The sequence below is a fragment of the Plecotus auritus genome (assembly GCF_963455305.1).
Source record: "Plecotus auritus genome assembly, chromosome: X".
In the NCBI taxonomy this organism is placed as follows: domain Eukaryota; kingdom Metazoa; phylum Chordata; class Mammalia; order Chiroptera; family Vespertilionidae; genus Plecotus; species Plecotus auritus.
This window is the reverse complement of record NC_137784.1, coordinates 139,578,921-139,601,007: the sequence shown is the minus strand read 5'-3', so window position 1 is coordinate 139,601,007 and position 22,087 is coordinate 139,578,921. Positions and strand designations below refer to the sequence as shown.

General features: G+C 49.4%; 2 protein-coding genes across 4 annotated transcripts in view; both read right to left on the bottom strand.

The window, feature by feature from the left end:
- Nucleotides 1-10,319, bottom strand: part of SYN1 (synapsin I) — a 33,707-nt gene extending 23,388 nt beyond the window's left edge. Inside the window, exons 1-3 of one of the 2 annotated variants that reach the window (XM_080652170.1) lie at nt 9,758-10,319; nt 1,190-1,247; nt 997-1,088 (exon numbers count right to left, since the gene is read on the bottom strand). In XM_080652170.1, the coding sequence (XP_080508296.1) occupies nt 997-1,088; nt 1,190-1,247; nt 9,758-10,134 (527 nt within the window). In that variant the 5' untranslated portion in view covers nt 10,135-10,319. The remainder of the gene's footprint in view (nt 1-996; nt 1,089-1,189; nt 1,248-9,757) is intronic. The other variant, XM_080652169.1, reaches the window with a different exon arrangement.
- A 4,048-nt stretch (nt 10,320-14,367) lies between these two features.
- On the bottom strand, nt 14,368-21,651 carry CFP (complement factor properdin). 2 transcript variants are annotated; one of them, XM_080652901.1, is made up of 10 exons: nt 21,543-21,651; nt 21,280-21,342; nt 21,043-21,193; nt 19,184-19,359; nt 18,548-18,718; nt 18,225-18,416; nt 17,472-17,645; nt 17,029-17,220; nt 16,760-16,871; nt 14,368-14,610 (listed from the first exon to the last, which is right to left on the bottom strand). In XM_080652901.1, the coding sequence occupies exons 1-10, from the start codon at nt 21,601-21,603 to the stop codon at nt 14,445-14,447; spliced, it is 1,458 nt and encodes a 485-aa protein (XP_080509027.1). In that variant the 5' UTR covers nt 21,604-21,651; the 3' UTR covers nt 14,368-14,444. The 2 variants fall into 2 exon arrangements, with proteins under 2 accessions (XP_080509027.1, XP_080509028.1); XM_080652902.1 differs by having other exon boundaries at nt 21,280-21,387; nt 21,543-21,642.
- Nucleotides 21,652-22,087: the final 436 nt, after the last annotated feature.

Below are 22,087 nucleotides of genomic sequence, written 5' to 3'. Positions count from 1 at the left end.
TTTTTTGGTCTTCGGGGGTGTCTGTTTTGTTCACTGCCAGGTCCTCAGCATGTAGAACAGTGCCTGTGCACAAAGGGTGCTCAATAAATGTCTGTTCAATGTAAAATGTTGAGAGCAGCACCTGCTATACAGTGGATGCTCAAGAAATAAATTTTGAGTCAATAATTGAAAAGTTGGTCTGTGGTCTGCTGGAATACTTGACGCTTCTTCAGAAGAGAAGCTATCTCCCACATTCTGTGCTTAAGGTTTTTTTTTTTTTTATGGAAATATATTTGACAGATAGCTTTGTGGAAATTTAAGGTGTACAACTGATGTGTTAATTTGATACATTTATATATTATAATGTGATTGTCATTGCAGCATTAGTTAGCACATCTATCGTGCCACATAATTATACTTGCATTTTTGTGGTAGAATAATTGAGATCTAGTTTCTTAGAATGTTTGATGATTATGATACAACATTGTTGCCTATAATCACTTCACTGTTCATTAGATCTCCAAGACTTATCTACCAGTTGCAAGTTTGTACCATTAACCAACATCTCTCCTATTCTCCCAGCCCCCAGCCACTACTAATCACCATTTTACTGTTTTTATGAGTTTGGCTCTTTTAGATTTCACATGTAAGTGATATCACATGGTACTTGTCTTTCTCTCTCTGATTTATTTCACTTAATATAATGTCCTCAAGGTCCATATACTAGTATGTGGTCATAAATGGCAGGATTTCCTTCTCTCTCATGGCTAAATAATATTCCTGTGTGTGTGTGTGTGTGTGTGTGTGTGTGTGTGTGTGCGCGCGCGCGCGCATCTCACATCTTCTTTATCCATTTGTCCATCAATGGACACTTAAGTTGTGTCCATAGCTTGTCTATTGCAATGTGCCTACGTTCTTGCTCACAGCAGGATGGGTGAAGAGGTGAAGATTCTCCCTCAGATGTAAGGGAGTCCTTATACCTCTCCCATAACACCAAGGTACCCTTCTTATACTCACCTCATCACCTTCACCCCATTCCGAAGAACTTCCATGTCCACAGAGAACCCACCATTGGCGTGAGCCACGAGATTGAGATCAGAGAATTCAGCCTGGAAAGGAAAAAATCAGTGATTCATTTATATCATACAAAAATGACCACTCAGTTTGCAATCTGGACAGTTGATCCCCAGGTCCGCCTGTCCCAACTAACCTGTTCTACTTTAATGTCAATTTCTCCATGGAGCTTTTTCCCTTTGAAGTATTTCGCCCTGTAGAGGAAATCAGAGCACATCCATCAATGCTCAAATCTCAGGAAGACAAAACCCAGGCCAGTCCTTTGACCCCTTTGCCCCTGCCGCGTCTCTAGAGAAACCATAAAGTGATTGTTATGATGGTTGAAATACTTTGAAAACTCAAACAGTGCTTTGTGAACAATAAAGAAACAATAAAGTATTCCTCATGAAGGTGTATAAATGTCAAAGAACACTGCAAATTTTTAAAGAAGTCCTTAAACCCCAGAGAGCAGATATTTCTTAAAGTATGGTCTGCCTGTCACACTACTATCATAAATGTTTTTGGAAAGCTTCAAAAAATAAGGAGTGCTTTGTAAACTGTAACATACTTTGAAATTGCATGGAGTTTATAATGGCAGAGAACCTTGGGGAGTACAAATAGATGAAGTGTGCCTGGGTATGGCTCAGTGGCTGTGTCTGCTTATACAGCCTGAAGCATCTCTCTGTTCTCTGGCCCTTTCCCAAGGAGGAGTGATTCACCATGTATGGCCGCGTGCCGTGAAGGACAGAACAGCCATGGGTGGGCACAGGTATCAGAAAAGAAGGAGCAGATTGAGGGGTGCAGGCTGATGGTGGTTCCACAGAAGCTGAGACTGCTACGGTGGGGTGGGGAAGAATTCAACTGAGGATGAGTAGAAACCACAGGAGGGAAGAGGGGTAGGAGCAGCAGTAGGCACATCATGAACTGCTATGTCACTGTCCCTATGCCCATCCCCAGCTGGGCTAAGTTTCCAGTGGCCTCTTCCCCCAGTCCCAGGATTTCCTACCTGATAAGCTTCTCCACAGACAGAAGCTTATCCCCAATCAATTTTTTATACAAGTGAGACAAGGGGAGAAGTCACTCCTGGGGTCATTGACATGCACACAATCAGGGTCTCTAACACATACACACAATGCAACAGGCCCTTGTGCCTTGAATGACATACCCAAAGACCTCAAACACAGTAACACAGTTATTTCTCTCTCTCTCTCTCTCTCTCTCTCTCTCTCTCTCTCTCTCTCTCTCTCTCACACACACACACACACACACACACCCTCCATTGCTGACAATGACCCCTCACAAGTGCTGGAAGAGAATCTTTTTTAGATATGTGCATTTTTTAAAATAAAATGTTGACAAGTGCAAACTATATTACTATTTTTCAAACCTTTTTATTTTTCACCGTCAGTATAGTGGGTACTCTGCTCAGATCTTCTCTTCAGGGCCAATGCTCCCTGAATCTCAGTTGTTGACAGCTCATGGCTGTGTCCAACTGGGAACTATCTTTGTTACAGGGAACTGCCTTAGCCAAGGTTATACCTACTTTGGGCAGCACATGGCTTATATCTGGTCTGAGTGAGTACAAAGGCCGCCTGTTTGCCTCAATATAGGCTGACTCTGAAGGACCATTACCAGCCCCAGAGCTCCCCCTAGGACCAGCTTAGGCCTCGGAAGCAACCACATCATGGACCAACTTCTCTTGTCTGCCCAACCCTGTCCTCCTTACAAGTGTTGATCCCAAAGGCACTCTGCAATGAGCTTCCTACATGCAAATTTCTACTTCCAAACCTGTTTCCAGAGAACCCAACCTAAAACAGTGGGCCAGAGACGTCAAACAACAAAGAATCGAATGCTATTCTGGAGCTGAGTCACCTGGCAGCTAGCAGGCAATGCGAAACCATCATTTGTCAGGGGGAGAGCACAGATAGCCCCTGACAGGCTGTGTTGACTCCAAGTGCTCGGCAGCAGCTCCCGGCTGTGATGCAAGCAGTCCTGCCACTCAGGCCATACGAACCATCAGATCCTATGACACCAGAGGTGTCAACAGTGGAAAAAGATACAGTGTGGAGCTTAAGAGAAGCTCGAGCGGGAGGCCCCTGGGGCTCTGGAGCAAGGCCATGCCATCTGCAGCATAGAATTACACGCCTTTTGAGAAACAAATCTTGGTGTAATATTGGGCCCTGTTACACAGTTACTTGACCATGAGGTACCAAGTAACTGTGTACCCAGAAGTGTCCATTATAAGCTAGATCCTGCCAGGCCTGCCAAGTAATACAGTCAGACGGGTCCAGCAGCCAGGATTGAGCCCAGGCAAAACCAAGCAAGCTGCCTGAGCAGGTAAGCCAGATGCCCATGTCATCCACCTTGTTGCTACTGCCTCCCTCAGCTCACTAAGGGGACTCCTTTATCCAACCAGTGGATGAAGGAAGAAAAAGTCTGAGCTTGCTTCACAAATAGGTTGCCTTGGTATGTGGGTGGAAGACAAAAATGGACAGTGGCTGCACCATAGTCCCACTCAGAGTGGTCTTGAAAACAAGTGGCAGAGCTCCCAATGGGCAAAGCTGTGAGCTGTACACTTGGCCGTCTACTTTTTGGGGAAAGAGAAGTGGCCAAAGATTAGAATATATATTCACTGATGGTGAATGGCTTGGCTGCTTTGCCAGAGGCTTTGAAAGAAATATATTGAAAGATTAGAACAAGGAGGTCTAGGACACAAAAATGTGGGTGGACATATGGGAGTGGAGATGAAGTGGAAAGAGGAGAAAAGATCTCTGTATTGTGTGTTAACACCCACCAGACAGCATCTGCCACAGAAGTGGCACTAAGCAATCAGGTAGACGGAATGAGTCAGCCAGATGATGTCAGCCAGCCTCTTGAATCAGTCGCCCTAGCGCTGGCACATGAGCACATGTACAAAGTGGCAAGAGGAACAGAGATAGAGGCTGTATGTGAGGGCCTACAGAATTACTGCAGTATATTCAACCTGCCAGCAACAGAGACCAATATTGAATCCCTGACATGGCAGCATCCCTCAAGAAGACCAATCAGCTACTTTGTGGTCTCTTCCACCCTGGAAAGAGTAATGATGAATTTTGACTAGAATATTCTATGTATGGGTTTGCCTTTCCTGACTGCAGGACCTGAGACAGCATCACTGTTCAAGGGCTTACACAGTATTGGATCCCGCAAAACATTACATCAACCATGAAAGGAGGTGCAAAAGTGGGCCCATGACCATGGACTCAACAGATGACCTATATACCGCAGCACCCAGAAGCTGCTGGCCTCATAGAGTTATGGAACAACTTCTTGCAGCCACAGCTAAGACCCCAGCTTGGAGGTGATACCGTGCACGAATGGGGCACCATCATCCAAAACCCAGTGTGCACCCTAAATCAATGGCCACTGTTTGTGCTGTGTTTCTAACAGGTAAAATACATGGGTCTGGGAACCCAGAGGTGAAAGTAGGAGTGGCCCAGCTTACCATCAATCTCAGCGATCCACTTTTGGAATGTGTGTCTCCTGTTCCTTCAGAGCTCTGCAAGGTTAGAGGTCCTGGTTCTCTAAGCCGGGACACTACTACCAGGGAACACAGCAAGAATCCCATTACATTCTAAGTCATGAGTGCTACCTGGACACTTCAGGTTTTGCATGCCAATGGATATGAAGAGGAGTCACTATCTGGGCAGGGGTACATGACCCTGATCACCAGAAGGGGCAGGGCTGGTGTTACAGTGGGGGCATGGAGCAACCCAGATGATCTGCTTGGGTATCTGTTGGTATTCTTTGCTCAACTTTGATGGCAAAGGGACAAGTATAGCAGCCACAGCCTGAGGAGAGCATGGGGACCAAGGGCTCAGAGATCTCTCAAGGATGAGGGAATGGATCATGCACCAGGTAAGCCACCAAGACCAAGAGAGGTTCCATCTGAGGGTGAGGGGAATTTAGAAGAAGACAATGCACATCATTTATTTATGCTGCATTTATCAACTGTGGCAGTGGAAGCTGCATTTCATCCCACCCACCATGCTCTTTCAGGTTTCTCCCAGAAAACAAGGTCAGTTACAATCCTGGAAATGCTGTTCTCAGATGGGGTGAACTTACTCTAAGAAGCAAGTGAATCTGAGTAGTACAAAGGGTAGACTGTGTGCTCCATCCAGATCCTCACCCCCCTCTCCTCAGGCCTTCACATCTATCCCCCAGCTTCTGGGAACAGCTGTTGTTGAAGCCTCACAGTGCTGTCCCGCCCTGGGAATTGCCCTCTGTAGCACGAATTTGCCTTCCCCAAGATTGTTCCTCCTCCCAGGGGACAGCCTGTGGTCAATGACGGACTGATGCGGGAATTCAGAACCATGGCTACCCCCAATTCCATTGGGGTAACTCTGGAGTGTCCTCCCAGCTCCAGAGCTTCCCAGAGGATCGTCTGAGGCCTCTATCATGGCTGCATCATAGCTCAACCTTTCCCTCTGCCAACTCTTGCTTCCCCTACACCTCCCCCGTAACAGGTGTTGTTCCTCAGAGCTCTCCCCAAGAAATCTGCACGCAGATCTCAGCCTCAAGATCTACTTCTAGGGAAGTCACATAAAAGGAGCCATGATAAGAAATATAGTTTATATAACCCATTATATAAATATTTACATAATAACCCACCCTATATATGTAATACATATTATATAAGACACATATAATATGTTATATAGCAAACATAAAATAGGATGTCTTATATAATATATAACATACAATATATGGCATATTACATATTATGTGTAGATGTATCTAGAATGTGTTTAAATATACATATACTAGAGGCCCAGTGCATGAAATTCCTGCATGGGTAGGGTCCCTAGGCCTGGCCGGCGATTAGGGCCGATCTGTGGGGCAACCGGAGGGGCAATGGCGGGGGCGGGGGTTGCCCACTGGCACCTGCCTTGGCTGGCCTGGGGCCTGCAGGCTGGGGGCAGCTCCTGCATTGAGCGTCTGCCCCCTGGTGGTCAGTACGCATCACAGCAACCAGTTGTTCCACTGTTCAGTCGATTTGAATATTAGGCTTTTATTATATAGGATAATTAGAATGAAAGTTTCAGTAAATAATTATCTTTACTCTGTGCAATGGAGTCTGAAATTTCCTATTCTATTTTATTTCATTTCATGAAGAAAAGCACACACATATATGCATTATATACTATAAACCCATTATATAATAAATGTATTATATAGTATATGTCATATATAATATGTGGCATATATTATTGATTATATTTCTTATTGGAGTAACAGTTTTACTAAATAATAATTCCACTTACTATGTGCAATATACTCTTTTATTTTCTATTTTAATTTATCCTACTTCATGAAGCAAATGAAATGCTGGTCACAAGCCAATAAATAGGTGGCCCACAGTTTGGAAAACACTGAACTAAATTATTTCTAAAAAGTAGATGAGTCTCAACTTTAAATCACGGAGGACTCAAGACCCAAAAAAGAATGAGAGTGGTGAAGTTGGGCGGGAAAGGTGTCAGACTGTACTTAGGTGTATAATCCCGTAGAGTTTGCACAATTCCTCCTTTATTCCAGGCTGAGATCCCTAAAACGTGCATGAATGTCTCCAAGTTGGTGATGCAGAGGTCTCTGTTCCTCACACTGAGCCTGGTGTACACAGGGTCTCTCCCTTTATTCATTCTGCTCCACCTATGGTAGATACCAAATAAATATTTGCTAGATTGACTGGAAGAAAAGACCACAGCAGCTGCTGGGATAAAGGGGAGGTGGTTCTGGGATGCAGAAGGGGAAGAGAAGAATCTTTCACTGAATTCAGCAGGTTCTCAATAAATGTTTGCTGGACAAATTAGAAGAAAAAAAGAGAAACACTAGAGTTGTGATTATGGAAAGGGGAAAGGTCTTGTCAGTATTCAGTAGGTAATTAATAAGTGCTTGCTGGAATGAAGAAAAAAGCAGCAAAGCACCTGTCTGAAGGGTCAGAGTGGAGAAGGGAAGTCTGAAGGAGGGTGGTTAGCAATATTCAGAAGGGGCCTCATGAAGGTTTGCTGACGTCAATGGAGCAAATTTAGCCAGAAAGATGGCATCTGTGTGAGTGGGTGTTGGTGAAGGAATTATACCATGTGTTCAACAAATGCTTTATGGATTGTTGGAGAAAAGACTGGGAGGGCCTGCTGCAGGGATGGGAATGTGGTTGTTTGAACAGAATACAGTAAGAGATTAATAACTGACTTTTGGATTCATTGGGGAAAGGGGCAGTTGAGAAGATGGTTACTAAGTAGGGGAGGGGACCTGGCCAGAATATAGTCGGTGCACATTAAGAGCTTTCAGGATTGTGTAGTGCGGAAGGCAGGGTGAAGATTATTGAAAGGGGGAATTAGGGCTACAAGAGGGGTAGGAGAAGGGGCATTGAATAAGGAGTTCTTAGAAGTATACAGTAAGTGCTCATTAAAGAACTGTGGCGTTAAATGGAGGAAAAGATAGAGAATCTAGTTTATGTTTAGGATTAGAGGGAAGAACTGAAGGAGGGGTTGTCCTAGTATATAGTAGTGCTTAATAAATGCCTCCCACACTCTGACACATGAAAATTATGCATTTAATATCTATAGAATGAATAAATGGCTCTGAATAGAAAGGCTGCTGGGTAAGGGTTCCTGGGGGTGTGGTTATCTAACTAGTAAAGAACTGGTAATCAATATATTTAGACTGAAGTAGACCCTTTTTGGGGGGTAGCACTTGAGACAGGGGCAGAACTTCCAGATTTGGAAGGACCTTTATATAATAGGCTCTCAATAAACGTTTAGTGGCTTAAATAGAAAGAAGACCCTTTGGGGTATTGACTTAAGAGTGAGAGAGGGAATCCTAAGGACATTGAAGGGAGTGGAAAGAGGGTAACCCTTAAAAATGGGGCTCTAGACTTATCAAATGAAGGACCCTGGAGAGAGGCTTTATGATTGGTGCAGGTTATCCTAAGAGTAATGAAGGGGAATGTACTCCCTAAATACAACAGGCACATCCTCCCTATACACATACATGCTCACTGGATCCACTTGAAGAAGAGGGCTTTGGGGAGGAGGTGTGAACATAGAGTATACAGAAGTGACTCCATACACGCTCTCATTGGAGGAAAAGGCCTTTGGGGGAAGGTGATTAGAATTGAGCACCTGGCAGACAGGGAATAAGTGCACACTGAATCCATTCAGAGAAAAGGTATTTGGGGAGGGAGGGCTAGGGATGGGCACATCATCACTGGATCACTGGAGAAAAATCGTTTGGGGAAGGGGAGTGGGGATGCAGAAACCTGATCTATGTAAGCTTGATCCTCCATCCACGGGGAGGAAAGACTTTTGTGGAGAAGGCACAGAATCGAGTGCACAGCAGGTGCTCCACAAATGCTCCAAGGAGCGACTAAAAAGATAAGGGGCTCTGGAAAGAGGGATTGAAATGGTGCACACAGTGCCAGATATCTGATTACTGTATTAATTGGAGGCAAAGGCCTTTAGCGAGAGGGTCTAACTTTGGATCATGCAGAAGGTGCTCAATACCTGCTGATTGAAGCCACTGGAAGAAAGGCATTGGGAAAAGGGTTTGGGGTAAACAGCAGACACTCGATAAATGCTTGCTGAATACACTGGAGGAAAGAGTCTTTAGGGAAGGCTCACCCAGTAGGCAGTTGATAAGTGCTAGATGGGTCTACCAAAGGAAAGGTCTTTGAAGGAGTAGCTTGAGGATGGGGGATAAAAGAGACACTCAATAAATGCCTTCTAGATTCATTGTAGGAAAAGGATTTGGGGGAGAGTCTGAAGATGTATCACACACAGAAGGCTCAAAAATGATCATGGAACTCATTTGAAGAAAATGATACCTTTGAGAAAGGGGCTTGGGGATGGGGCATACATCAAGCACTTAATTAATGGTTTCTAGATTCTTTGGAGAAATAGGCCCTTGGAGAGGGGGCCTGAGGTTGGGGCACACAGAGGGCATTCAATAAAGGCTCACAAGATCCATTAAAGGCAACACCTTTGGTGAGAAGCTGGGGGTGGGATACACAGCAGGCACTCAATCAATGTTCACTGAATAGTCGAGGTGGTCTTTGAGGAGAGGGCTGGGGTGGGCATATAACTCACTCTGGATATATACTCACAAGATCTATTAGAGAAAAGGCCTTAGGGCAAGGGTTGAGGGCACAAGATACATGTCAAGCTCTCAATGAATGTTCACAAAATTCATGGAAGCCAAAGGCCTTGGGGAAGGGCTCCCGTTGAGGTACACTGCAGGTACATGATAAATGCTCAGAAGATTCATTAGAGGACAAGGCCGTTGGCGAGAGGGTTGTGGCAGAGGGGAGGGGGGGGGGCAAGGGCACATTAGTTTCTCAAATGTTCACAGGATACATGGAAGCCAAGGCTTTTGGGAAGGAGGTATACAACAGGTGCCTGATAACTGCTCCCTGTATAGATCGAGGAGGCCTTGGTGGTAGTGGTTGGGCGGGGGTGGGGGTGGGGGGGGGGGTGACGGGGAGTAAGGGCGGGGCACAGGGAAGCACCCAGCATAATAATTTAAGAAAAAGGGTTTGAATTTTAAAAAAAAAGAGAGAAAAGAAAAAAAAGAAAAAGGGTTTGGGTGAGGGGGTCAAGTGCTGGGCACGCAAGTGGTGCTCAATAATTGCTCGTCACGGAACCATCTGGGGACCCAGGCCCGCAGGGAGACGTCCGCGGCAGTGGCTTACCAGTCGGTGTGGGGCTCGTCGATGACCAGCAGCACCCTGGCGGCGGCGCCCCCACGGCCTGCGCCCCCAGAGCCGCCGCCCACCTGCTCGCTGAAGGTGGCGGCGGCGGCCGCAGTGGTCTGCTTGACTGCGTTGGACAGCGACGAGAAGAAGCCACCGCCTCCCGAGGACCCAGGGCTAGGGGCGGCGGGAGAGGCCACGGGGGCGGCTGAGGAGGCCCTCTCGGTAGTGGCAGTCGCGGGACCGGGCGTGGCTGCAGGGCTGGGGGCAGCAGGTGGCGGTGGGGGCGGCTGCGGGCGCTGCAGGTCTGTCATGTACCCATTTGGCAGATTGGCCATGAAGTTGCTGTCGGACAGGCGGCGCCGCAGGTAGTTCATGGCTGCGGCGCAGGGCAGGGGGTCCTAGGAGCAGTCTGGTCAGGAGCCGCGGGGGTGGACCGCGCGGGGCCCAGGAGCACAGCTGCGCTCTCACGCACGACGCGACTCTTCCGCTGCCCGCTGCAGACTGAGGCAGCGCTGAGTCGCCACCGCCGCAGCGCGGATGGTCGCGCCCGTGCCTCCCTATCTCGCGCCCTGCGTGGTGCAGTCCGGCTAGGCCGGCGGTGGCACGGACGCGACCAAGGCTACGGGGAAGGGGGGTTTGAGGAGGAATGACTAGTGACGTCAGCGCGCCTTCAGTGCTGGGGCGGCGGTGGCGCACGCCAGCAGGCGGGGGCGAAGGCGCTGTCCGCGGTGCTGAAGGGGGCAGTGCGCACGCGCCACGCCGCATCCTGTTCCCTTCCCCCCCAATCCGATTGGGGATGCGCAATTTGGGAAGTGGGGGTGGGGTGGGTGCTTGTTGGGAGAGTCGGAGTCGGTGGTCAGGCAAGCCCCCCACCCCACTTCATTCTGGTCTTCACACCCAATCGTACCCACACGCAGGACCCTCCGCAGATACTTGGTTTCCAGTGTTGATAGTCACCACAGAAGGCATGTGGGGGTGGCAATGGAGGCACACCCCGCGACACAAAAGTAGAGAAATAACTCCCTCACGACGAGGGGTGGGAGTAGCCTGCGGGGAGATCAGTTTCCCAGGTACACACAGGCTCAGCTAGGCAGAGAGGTATGGGGGAGGCCTAGATAGCATTAGACAGGTGGAAGTGGACACTTGGGTGGGGTACACACCTGAGAGGAGGCTGGAGGCACACAGGGAATGACACACATGTGGGAATACATGTAGACACACACAAAAGTAAGGAAACACACGAAGGCATAGAGAGAGAGAACACACACCAATCTAGGTATCTATACACACACACAAGCCCAGGATAACACACATGGGCATATATGCACACGTATACACTTACACATGCACACAGGCACCACACCAACACACAGAGGATAAGGGAAACTCACACAAGTATGCACACCCAGACAAAACACATACCCACAGACAATGATGGACAAACCTAGATCAGCCACACACATATTCCCTGAACTCTAGCCCTGATATGTGTCCATCTATCCCCTTCTACACACACACTGGGTCCGTACACCCCCAATCATTTGCCATGGGCACAACCAAAACCCACAATACCCACCTGGCATAATTAGTACCCTTTGCACCACAGAGGCAGATTCAAACTAGGGTAGGGACACAGTAGGTGCCAAATGTTTGCCACATGATCAAATGACCTTTATTAGTATAGTCTGGACAGAGGTGGGTTGTGGAAGCCAGTCCATCAGCCCCTATTAAGATGCTGATTACAATGAAAGTACAAATTCATTTTAAAAGAATAATTTGTTGACTATACCCCATGCTTAACTGAGCTGTTTACATGTATTGTCTTATCCAACCCTCACAACAATCCTATGGGGTGGTTATTATCATTTCCATTTTACACACGAAGGGACTCAATTCCAATTCATTCCTAAAGGGTCATGTGATCCATACATTTTTCTCGTTTTAAGAATGTGCCAGAAAGAGGTCCCAGTGTGGCTGCAACAAATTGATCAAGGGGGATTGTGGCAGAAATGGGGTTGGAGAGGTTAGCAGGGACTGGATGGGCCATAGTGAGTGATGATGGTGGACCAAGTAAGGTAGGTAGAAGATATGGCAAGAAACAGGCAGATGTGGAGTCTCCTCTGCCTGCAGGATTTTCAGGTGAATCACCTACTTATCCATGTGTCCATTCTTCATTCATTACTTCATTGACTTGTTTAAACAACGTAGTAATGGTGTGGGATCTGGAATCAGAGTGCCTGCCTTCAAACTAAAAATGATCTTGACTCACCTCTAAGGGTGGTGGGGAAGAGACAACCTCCACTCTTGCATGTGCTATGACTTCTGCCAGGAATGTCCCCTGCCCCTTCAAAGATCATCTTTGATCAAGGTCTTCAGGAAGTCCCCTCCCCCACGACTCAGATCCCATCTCCTCTTCCAATAGGCTCCCACAGTCGTCAAGTCAAATATTTCCAAGCCGTCCTCTACTTCCTCCTCCATCCCAGCCAGCTTCCGTCTCACCTCCAGGCCTTTGCTTTGGCCATTCCTTGCCCCTCTCCCCTGGATGCCTGCCTTCTCTGCCATTTCAGATCCCTTTTCTCCACTTTGGGGAACTACCCAGGAATCAGGTATTTCTCAATATTTTGAAGTATGTGGTCCCGTTTTTTGCTCAATAACTGGAACAAACAAGTTGTGCTGGACATATGGTGCCCTCTCTGGGGAAAAGGAGTAGCTGCAGGTCGACAGAACTTTCTGGCTCCTTGGGAATCTGTCACCAGATTGCCTCTTCCCAGGGGCCCCATTTCTAGGTTCCTAGTACTTGTGGACCCCAGCATCATTCCCTTTCTCCAGGTGGTTCAATTTCTAGAAATTAATTTTTTAATAGATTGTTTTACAGAAGAATGAAGATTCACCCCAGGAGTATCTCAACTCCTTGAGGCAGAGGTAAGGCTCTTCTGCACTGTCTCCATCTTCTCCAGCAGGAATTTAAAAGAAGTGGCTCCAATAATGCTTTTGTTGTTGTTGTGTGTACCTGCGTTTATAACTCACACACACATATCCATGTTGCCCTAATGTGCATACGTGCACATACACACTTCTATAACTTACATTGTTATGGTGCACACCCGGTTGTAACTTCACATTCACTGCACATCCACTCAACACATCCTTAATTTTTGCACAGACCCATAGGTCTGCATATCACACATATACAAAGATATGTGCCTCACACTACACACACACAAACTTACACTTTCTTGCAAACACATACCTCTCTCATACTCTGTATTAGCAACCAGAACCCCTCATTTTGGCTTATTCCTCCCAAGATGATTATCAACTTTCTCTTCATCCCAACCCATCAACTGGTCCATTTTACACAAGAGGAAACCAACCCAGAGAACTGAGTATTCTGACATACTCAGGGTGTCGCAAATCTTCCATGTGAACCCTCCTTCACAGAGGTGCCCCTCCACTCACAGCACTAAGTCCTAAACTCTGCTCCTGACATAGTGCTTCAGAAATGTTCAGCCCACTACCTTTTGTGTCTATTTCCTCCTTGGTAAATGGGGATAATAATAGTGACACTCATAGTTTCATTGTAGAGTAAGTGAATTCATGCTATGGAGGCTTAAAATACTACCAGGTACAGAGCAAGTACTCTCTAAGTATTAGCTATTACCGTAATTATGATGATTCTTATGCTTTGTCTCATTACAAGGGCCCCTGCATTCATAAGTGGTAAATCAATAAGCAAGTGCTAAGGGTATTAATGTCTGGGTTTGTTCCCTTCACTGTGGAGACAGGTATCACTCCAACTCCTCTTCTTTCCTCTACCTAACTGTATCCAGGACTATTTTTAGTATACTGTACAGTAGGTGTTGAGAAGTGTTGAATAAGTGTTCAAAGGAAAGGGTCACCTACTCTGAGTCTGTTACCTTGTTCAGATGTCCTCTCCTTCTACCAGCCCTTCTCCACCCCGGATGCCCAGACTTAATTCTAGTATACAGTAGACACTAATAAGTGTTGAAGGAATGAACAAATGCTAACAGGAATATGTGTCTGCGTTTGGGCTCCTCCTGGCAGATGCTGACTCTAGCATCTCTCCCTCCCCTCTCCCCTCCCGCTCCAGCTTAGAGCACTTCATAGGCACTTCCTCCCCACTCCTCCAGAGCTATTTGTTGCCCTTAATTGTAGCCTTGGAGCTGGGCTGTTGGGAGTGGGTGGGTGCAGGTGCTGGTGCAGCGGGGCACCACCCCAGCCATGCCTCTGCTGCCTGCTGCTGTTTACCTGGGATTGATGTGGAATCTGCCAGCCCAGAGGCTCTGGTAGGTGGGAACCTAGGGAGCTGTAGGAGGCGGGGAGATGGATAACAAGCACACCAGCCAATCGGAAAGTGCCTGGCAGGGTGAGCAGCCAAACAGGAAACCCATAACATGGAGCTCTGCAGAAGGACATGCTGGGTGACTCCAGGCACTGGGGGGTAGGTGTGTGGGGCAGACACTGGGGCTTCAGCAGCAGTGAAGGGATGGATACTTGCCTTCATTCCTGCCAAACTGGCCACAGTGGAAAATATAGTTTTCCACAACAGGCCACTACGACATGCTGTGCCCTTTGACCTAGAAGATACTATTGCCCCATTCTTGAGGAAGAGGCTGGTTTATTGAGGTCTGGGAAGTCAGAGTGTCAGAATGGAAGAGAGGTGTTAGAGCTTCTCATCTTCAGGGTCTTTGCAGGCAGGCACGTGTAGACATGGCCGCTTCTCCTCCACCACCAACCTCTGCCCCTGTAGCAGCTCGCACTTTGCCAATGGTGTCCCCCAGAAGGTCACATTCTTCTCACCTTGACCTTCCACGATGGTAATAGTGGGCCTGAAGCATTAGGGGGGGAATGGAGGGGAGACACTCAGGGAAGGCAAGAATACATTCGACAAACTCTTATTGAGTGCATACTATGTGCCCAACACTATTTTTAACTGTGAGATATTGGGCAATTTCTTTACCTTCCCTGTGCCTCACTTTCCCTCATCTGAAAAATGGGAATAATGGAAACAACAATCCTCCTATATAATAAAGAGGTAATATGCAAATGGACCCTCACAAGATGGCCACCCCCACATTGTCACAAGATGGCCGGCAGGGGAGGGCAGTTGGGGGTGACCAGGCCTGCAGGGAAGGGCAGTTGGGGGTGACCAGGCCTGCAGGGGAGGGCAGTTGGGGGCAATCAGGCCAGCAGGGGAGCAGTTAGGTGGCGATCAGGCCAGCAGGGGAGCAGTTAGGGGGTGATCAAGCTGGCAGGCAGAAGCAGTTAGGGGCAATCAGGCAGGCAGGCAGGCGAGCGGTTAGGAGCCAGCAGTCCCGGATTGTGAGAGGGATGTCCGACTGCTCGTTTAGGCCCGATCCCGCAGGGATATCAGATTGGAGAGGGTGCAGGCTGGGCTGAGGTACACCCCCTCCCCAGTGCACAAATTTCGTGCACCGGGCCTCTAGTAATAATAATAAAAACACCCACCTAACTGGGTTGAGTGTGGATAAATAAGTTACAGAGTGGTGTCTGGTACAAAGTGCTTAATAAATGCCAATGATTGTTACTAGTTGACATTAGCTACCTTCTCTTACATCCAAAACTCTTTACATTTCTCTCCCCACTGCCCACTGGAAAAACAAAAAAAAAATGCTTTGCTCTAGCATTCAGGGCCTTGTTTTGTGCCCAAATCTCTGCCCCAAGGCAATGTCTGTCTCTCTTCCTCTTTATCCAGACTCAGTTCCATGTCCAGAATGGTCTTTGCCTGGATTATTTCTCTCACTAGGCAAGCCCTCCATTCACTCATATCCTGATTTTCTCAATCATCCCTTTCTCCATTCATTCCCTCACTCTGTCAAGTCCTTCACGCTTCCACTTAACACCCCTAATGCATCTTTAGGACCCACTCTAAACCCCACAGCTGGAGACCACTTTCCAGATTGTAGACCTTCCATGAGATGGGAACAAGCCACTTCATCTAGCAGTTTGATGCACGCTATCTTATATAATAAAAGGGTAATATGCAAATTGACTGACCACCAGGGGGCAGACGTTCAACGCCAGAGCTGCCCCCTGGTGGTCAGTGTGCTCCCATAGGGGGAGCGCTGCTCAGCCAGAAGCCGGGCTGATGGCTGGCGGGGCGCAGTGGCAGTGGCAGGAGCCTCTCCTGCCTCTGCAGCAGTCGGACATCTCCTGAGGGCTCTTGGACTGAGAAAGGGCACAAGCCGGGCTGAGGCCCCCCACCCCCGCACCCCTCCAGTGCATGAATGTCATGCACCAGGCCTCTAGTGTGGAAATAAGAAGGGATGCGTGGGTATTTTAACCCTCTCCCAAACCTGGGCTACTCTGGCCATTGGGAAACACTTTGAGTAACTGATCACCTGTGTCCAGGAATCTGCGTACACAGTCTTGACCCCTTTCTGTCAGGGGAGGCCTGATCAGTTTCCTAGACCCAGGCTGAGGTGGCAGACCCTTTCCCACACACCAAGCATTCCTCATATGCCTTCTATCAGGGCCCTGTCTACCTAGATCTCTTGGGAGATCCATGGGATCTGGGATGTGTGTGTCTGCAACTGTTGCCAAAAAGGCCTTATAGTATCTGGGGGCAGTGAGACATTGAGTGAGACACTGAGCCACCCATTGAGACATGGGTGACTGAAGGAGTGAGTGAATGGAGGCATGAGTGACTGAACAAAGCCCATCAAAGCAGAACAAATGAACACACTGAAGACTGAGTGAATGGGGGAATGGCTGAGTGACTGAATGTGTGACTTACGGGCACAAAGGCTACTAACTCTCCCATCAGTATCTTCTTTCTCAGCTTCTTCTTTAGTTTCCCCCACTTCCTGAAGCTGGGAAATGGCACTGGGCAAGGAAGGCACCTTAGGCTCAGTGGTAGAAGCCCTGGTTGGGGATAGCTGACTCTCCTGCCCCAAACGCTGACATACATAGCGGTATCATTGCCCCTTCTTAGGCATACTCTGCCTCCTCACTCACGCGAAGTTGGGGAGATGGGCCTTGCAGAGGCGCTTGCGGGAGCGGGTGGGGCTGGGTCCACATGGGGGTGTGCACAGCCCCCAGGTACTCCACTCTGACCATGAGCCATCCACTGCAATGAGAAGAGGGAGTTACTGAGTCAGAATTAGTGGTTTCAGGGGGTTAGTGAGAGAGAGGCTGCAGGGACACGGGGTCCATGGCAGAGAGTCAGAAACCCCCATCGCTTCCTAGGCTGCCCACCCTCACAGCACAGTCTGGAGAGCACTCACACAAGCAGCGCTGAATGTTGTAGCAGTACCGGATATCCTCTTGATTCCCGGCACAGCGAAGTCCAGTTAACTTGCGGCCGTTGCAGTCCCTTGAGCGAATCTGCTGGCCTTGGATCTCCTGACATCTGATTTGTGACATCTTCGGGCGGGCGCACGTGCTCCATTCCTCCCACGGCCCCCACTCTCCATTCACTGCAGAGACAGGGGTAGCAGGGGCTCTCACCAAAGAAGGGAGACAGCAAGGAGGCTGAAAGGAAGGAATGAGTGCTGGGGGGCAGAGTGGCGGTGATCAGTCGTGGGAATGGGTGATCAGAGGTGCAACTAAGGCATCAGGGCCAGGAGTGGAGGCATTAAGGCAAGACCAAGGCATTAGAAGCAGGAACAGGGCAGCAGAGAAGGGTGGGGGGCTTAGGCATGGAAATGGTGCTTCTTGAGGTGCTGACCAGGGCATTCCTTGGCCGTGTTGCAGACGTGGGTCCGCGTGGCATCACCAGCACAGAAGGGGCCCCCGTGCTTGGGCACAGGGTGATCACATGTCCGTCGTTCCATGGTCTGGCCCAGGCCACAGGTCACCGGGCAGGGACTCACTGGGCCCCATGGCCCCCAGCCTCCAGCCACTGTTGGGGGGGGGAATAGGAGTGAGGAAAGGCCACTTCAATCTCCCTGCTTCAGCCCTTAGACCAGTGGTTCTCAACCTTCCTAATGCCGCGACCCTTTAATACAGTTCCTCATGTTGTGGTGACCCCCAACCATGAAATTATTTTTGTTGCTACTTCATAACTGTTATTTTGCTACTGTTATGAATCGTAATGTAAATATCTGTGTTTTCCGATGGTCTTAGGCTCTACAGCAGCGGTTGTCAACCTGTGGGTCGCGACCTGAGAACCGCTAGCAGGGTCGCCTAAGACCATCGGAAAACACAGATATTTACATGACGATTCATAACAGTAGCAAAATGACAGTTATGAAGTAGCAACGAAAATAATTTTATGGTTGGGGGTCACCACAACATGAGGAACTGTATTAAAGGGTCGCAGCATTAAAAAGGTTGAGAACCACTGCCTTAGACCCTTGAGGCAGGCCGTCCCCAAACAAAGAGGTACATGGTCACACGGTCTCAGATTTATCCCATGAAATGGCAGAGCATCTGTGTCTGAATCAAGAGCAGAGTTGTCAGAGGCCTTATCCCTATGTACCTGGGCAGGGTGGCAGGCCGCTGCAGGCCTGCTGCTCATATGCTATCCCTGGGCACGGCTTCCCAGGAGGCTTTGTGGAGGGCTCAGGCGCAGTACACGTGCGGCTCCGTCTTTCCATAGGTACACTGGAGCCACCATAGCAGGAGCCTGAACAGGGGCCCCAGGGGCCCCAAGCAGCCCAGGCCCCATGTGCTGTGGGGAGGGTAGAGAGAGGCCAAGTGAGGTCATGCATGCTGAAGTCCTCCTGTACTGGCAGCTCCCTCCATAACCCTCAGAGCCACCCAGGGTGTCTGCATCTGTGCCCTGTGGTTGCCCTCACTCACTGGGGCAGACCTGCTTTGTGTCACAGGCCTCTGACTCCTGTGCCTCTCCTGGGCAGAAGCCCCCACACTTGGGGGCGGGCTCATCACATTTTCGATGACGGGTCCGGGTCCCTTTGGAGCAGGTGACAGAGCAAGGTGTCCAGGGCCCCCAGTTGGACCAGCCGCCCATCTCTGTGGGAGAGAAGAGAGGGGGACAGGATGGAGGTGGGGGTGTCATTCAGGGGTGCTCGCTTCCTCTCGTAGCCCACATCAGCTAATCCTGTCCCCACGTTCTCTGTCACACTTGGTCCATCATCGTTGCCCATCTGGACTATTGCAGTCACCTGCACACGGAAACCTCTGCTTCACCCCTCACCACAGTGTGTCTTCCTCCTGACAGCGAGGGGGTCACAACCCAAGTCAGATCACATTTCTCCGCTGCCCATAACCCCATGTCAATCAAAATAAAAGCCAACATCCTCACCATGGCCCACAAGGATAAGACTCCCTCTGACCTCACCTCCTACCACCATCCTCCAGCCACACTCCGCCTCCTCCTTATAGCCTCACAAACGTCAGGCATGATCCCGCCCTCAGGGCCTCTGTCCCGACTGTTCCCAGGGCCGGGGAACAGGCCGCCTTGCTGATCCTCCTCACCAGGACAGCATGGCTGGTTCTCGCAGGCCTGCAGCTGCCACTCCAGGGTCCCAGGCTGCACCTTCTCTGGGCACTGTCCCCCCCAGCCTATGCAGCGCCGGTGCCGCAGCTGGGAGCCCTCAGTGCAGGTCACTGAGCAGGGGCTCCAGTTGGACCATGGTGACCACTGCGGGGACCTGCAGAGAGAAGCACATATGCCCCATCTGTGAGCTGGCAAGGACAGTGTACAGGACAGGTGAGAGTGGGCGGGCATAGGCGGGGGTGTGGGAGAAATATGTGTGAAACAATGAGAGTACCTACCTCAAGGATATTGGGGGACCAAATGGGAAGAATGGGCATACAGTAAGTGTTTAATAGATATCATTTACCTTCACGATCAGAGACCCTTGGCAGCCCCCCAAGGACAGTGCCAGGCATGCAGTAAGCAAATATAAGGACCAGGGGCCCAGAACTGCTGCCAGAAACCCACTGGGCAACCACTGTGCAAACAGGAAGTACTCAATAGGAGCCATCATCCCAACGAGCTCAGAGAACCCATCAGAAATACCCCAGCTCGCCCTGACCGGTTTGGCTCAGTGGATAGCGCGTCGGCCTGCGGACTCAAGGGTCCCAGGTTCGATTCCGGTCAAGGGCATGTACCTTGGTTGCAGGCACATACCCAGTAGGGACTGTGCAGGAGGCAGCTGATTGATGTTTCTCTCTCATCGATGTTTCTAACTCTCTATCTCTCTCCCTTCCTCTGTGTAAAAAATCAATAAAATATATTAAAAAAAAAAAAAAAAGAAAGAAATACCCGAGCTCTATCCTTAGACACCTGCACAGGATGATGTGAAGGAGATGAGAGCTGCTGACATGACTAGGGACCCAGAGCTGCCTTCAAGAAATCCCCAAGCACCTCATCTTTTTGTTGTTGTTTTTAATCCTCACCCGAGGCTATTTTTTCCATTGATTTTTAGAGAGAGTGGAAGAGAGAGGGAAAGACAGAGAGAAACATCGATGTGAGAGAAACACATCAATTGGTTGCCTCCTGCGCAAGCCCCGACCAGGGCCCAGGCCGAGGAGGAGCCTGCAACCGAGGTATGTGCCACACCGGCTAGGACCCAAGCTCCTCATCTTCACAGTGTATCTGGGACATACAGTAAGCAGTTAGAAAATATGTCTGGCATACAGTAAACGCTTAATACATGCAAGCTGGCATCATGATTAGGAGACTAGAGCTACCCTCAGAAACCCTCCAGCTGCCCCTGGCCTCCGCAATGCATTTGTTATGCCGGAAGTGCTCAATGAATGTGAAGTTGTCATCATAATTAGGGCCTGGAGCTGCCCTTAGAATCCCCCAAACTCTCCCGCCTCCATAACACATCTGTATATAGAAAGCACTCAATATAAGCTGTCATCACAATTAGGGGACTTGAGCCACCTTCAGAAATACCTGGGCTGCCGCCCACCCGCCATGCTTCCAGTATGCAGGAAATGCTCAATACATGCAAGCTATAGCAGTGGTTCTCAACCAGGGGTGATTCTGTAGCCCAGGGGACATTCAGCAATGTCTGGAGACATTTTCGTCGTTCCAACTGCTGTGGGGAGTTGCTACTGGCACCTAATTAGAGGCCAGAGTTGCTGCAAAATACCTTGCAATGTACAGGTCAGTCCCCCCCACCCCCTGCCCCCGCCCCGCCCCAACCAATAATAATTTTCTGGCCTCAAAAGTCCATAGAACAGAAGCTGAGAAACCCAGAGCTATGGTCACGATCAGGGCCTCGGAACTACCTTTGGGAACCCCAGAGAAGGAAAGAGTCCAGGTCAGGGTCGCCCTGCACAGTCCTTCCCGCCTCCCCCAAGCCCAGGGTCCCCCTCACCTGCACGCCTGACAGAGATTGCTGCCAGGCTCCTGGAAGGCATAGGCAGCGTTGAGACAGCAGTCTTGCACACGCACACCTCCGCTCAGGAGGCCCTTGCACTTGCCTGAGGACTCCTCATACTGGGTGAAGCAGACGACGGGCTCTGAGCCTGTACCAGGGTCGAGGGAGGAGGGATGGTCAGGGGTGTTACTGGTGGGCCCGGGCACCCTGGGCCAGCTAGGCTCACCCACTCACCTGTGGCCTGCAGGGTGAGAAGCAGCAGCAGTGGCGGCAGCAGCAGCAGCCAGGAGGCCTGCGCTGGGGTGGGCATGGTGTGCACTGAACTCCTGCAGCCCCGCCTGGCTTTATGTGCACTGGGAGTCAGTGGGAAAAGAGGAACCAGGGGCAGGGGAACTGGGAGGGCAAAGGGCAGCAGTGGGGCCGGGGGGAGGGAAGGACTTTTTAGCTCCCACCTCTCCCTTGTCACCTCTGTCTACGAGCCACCTTCCTCTACTCACCTCTCCTTACTTCTGGTCTCAGTCTCAGTCCTGTTTTTATCACTGTGTCCCCACACCCCATGCCCCACCTAGCAGCCCTTCAGCACTCAATGAATGCTCTTTGAACAAATTCTAGTGAAGGGAAACGGAGCATTGGACTTTGGAGCAAGACCAACTTCCTAGTTGTGTAACCTTGGGCAAGTCACTGGAACCTCTCTGAGCCTTTCTTTCTTTCTTTCTTTCTTTCTTTCTTTCTTTCTTTCTTTCTTTCTTTCTTTCTTCTTTTTAAATATATTTTATTGATTTTTTACAGAGAGGAAGGGAGAGGGATAGAGAGCTAGAAACATTGATGAGAGAGAAACATTGATCAGCTGCCCCCTGCACACTCCCCACTGGGGATGTGCTCACAACCAAGGTACATGCCCTTGACCAGAATTGAACCTGGGACCCTTGAGTCCGCAGGCCGACGCTCTATCCACTGAGCCAAACTGGTCAGGGCATCTTTTTTTTTTTTTTAATATCTTTTCATTGATTTTAGAGAGGAAGGGAGAGGGAGAGAGAAACAT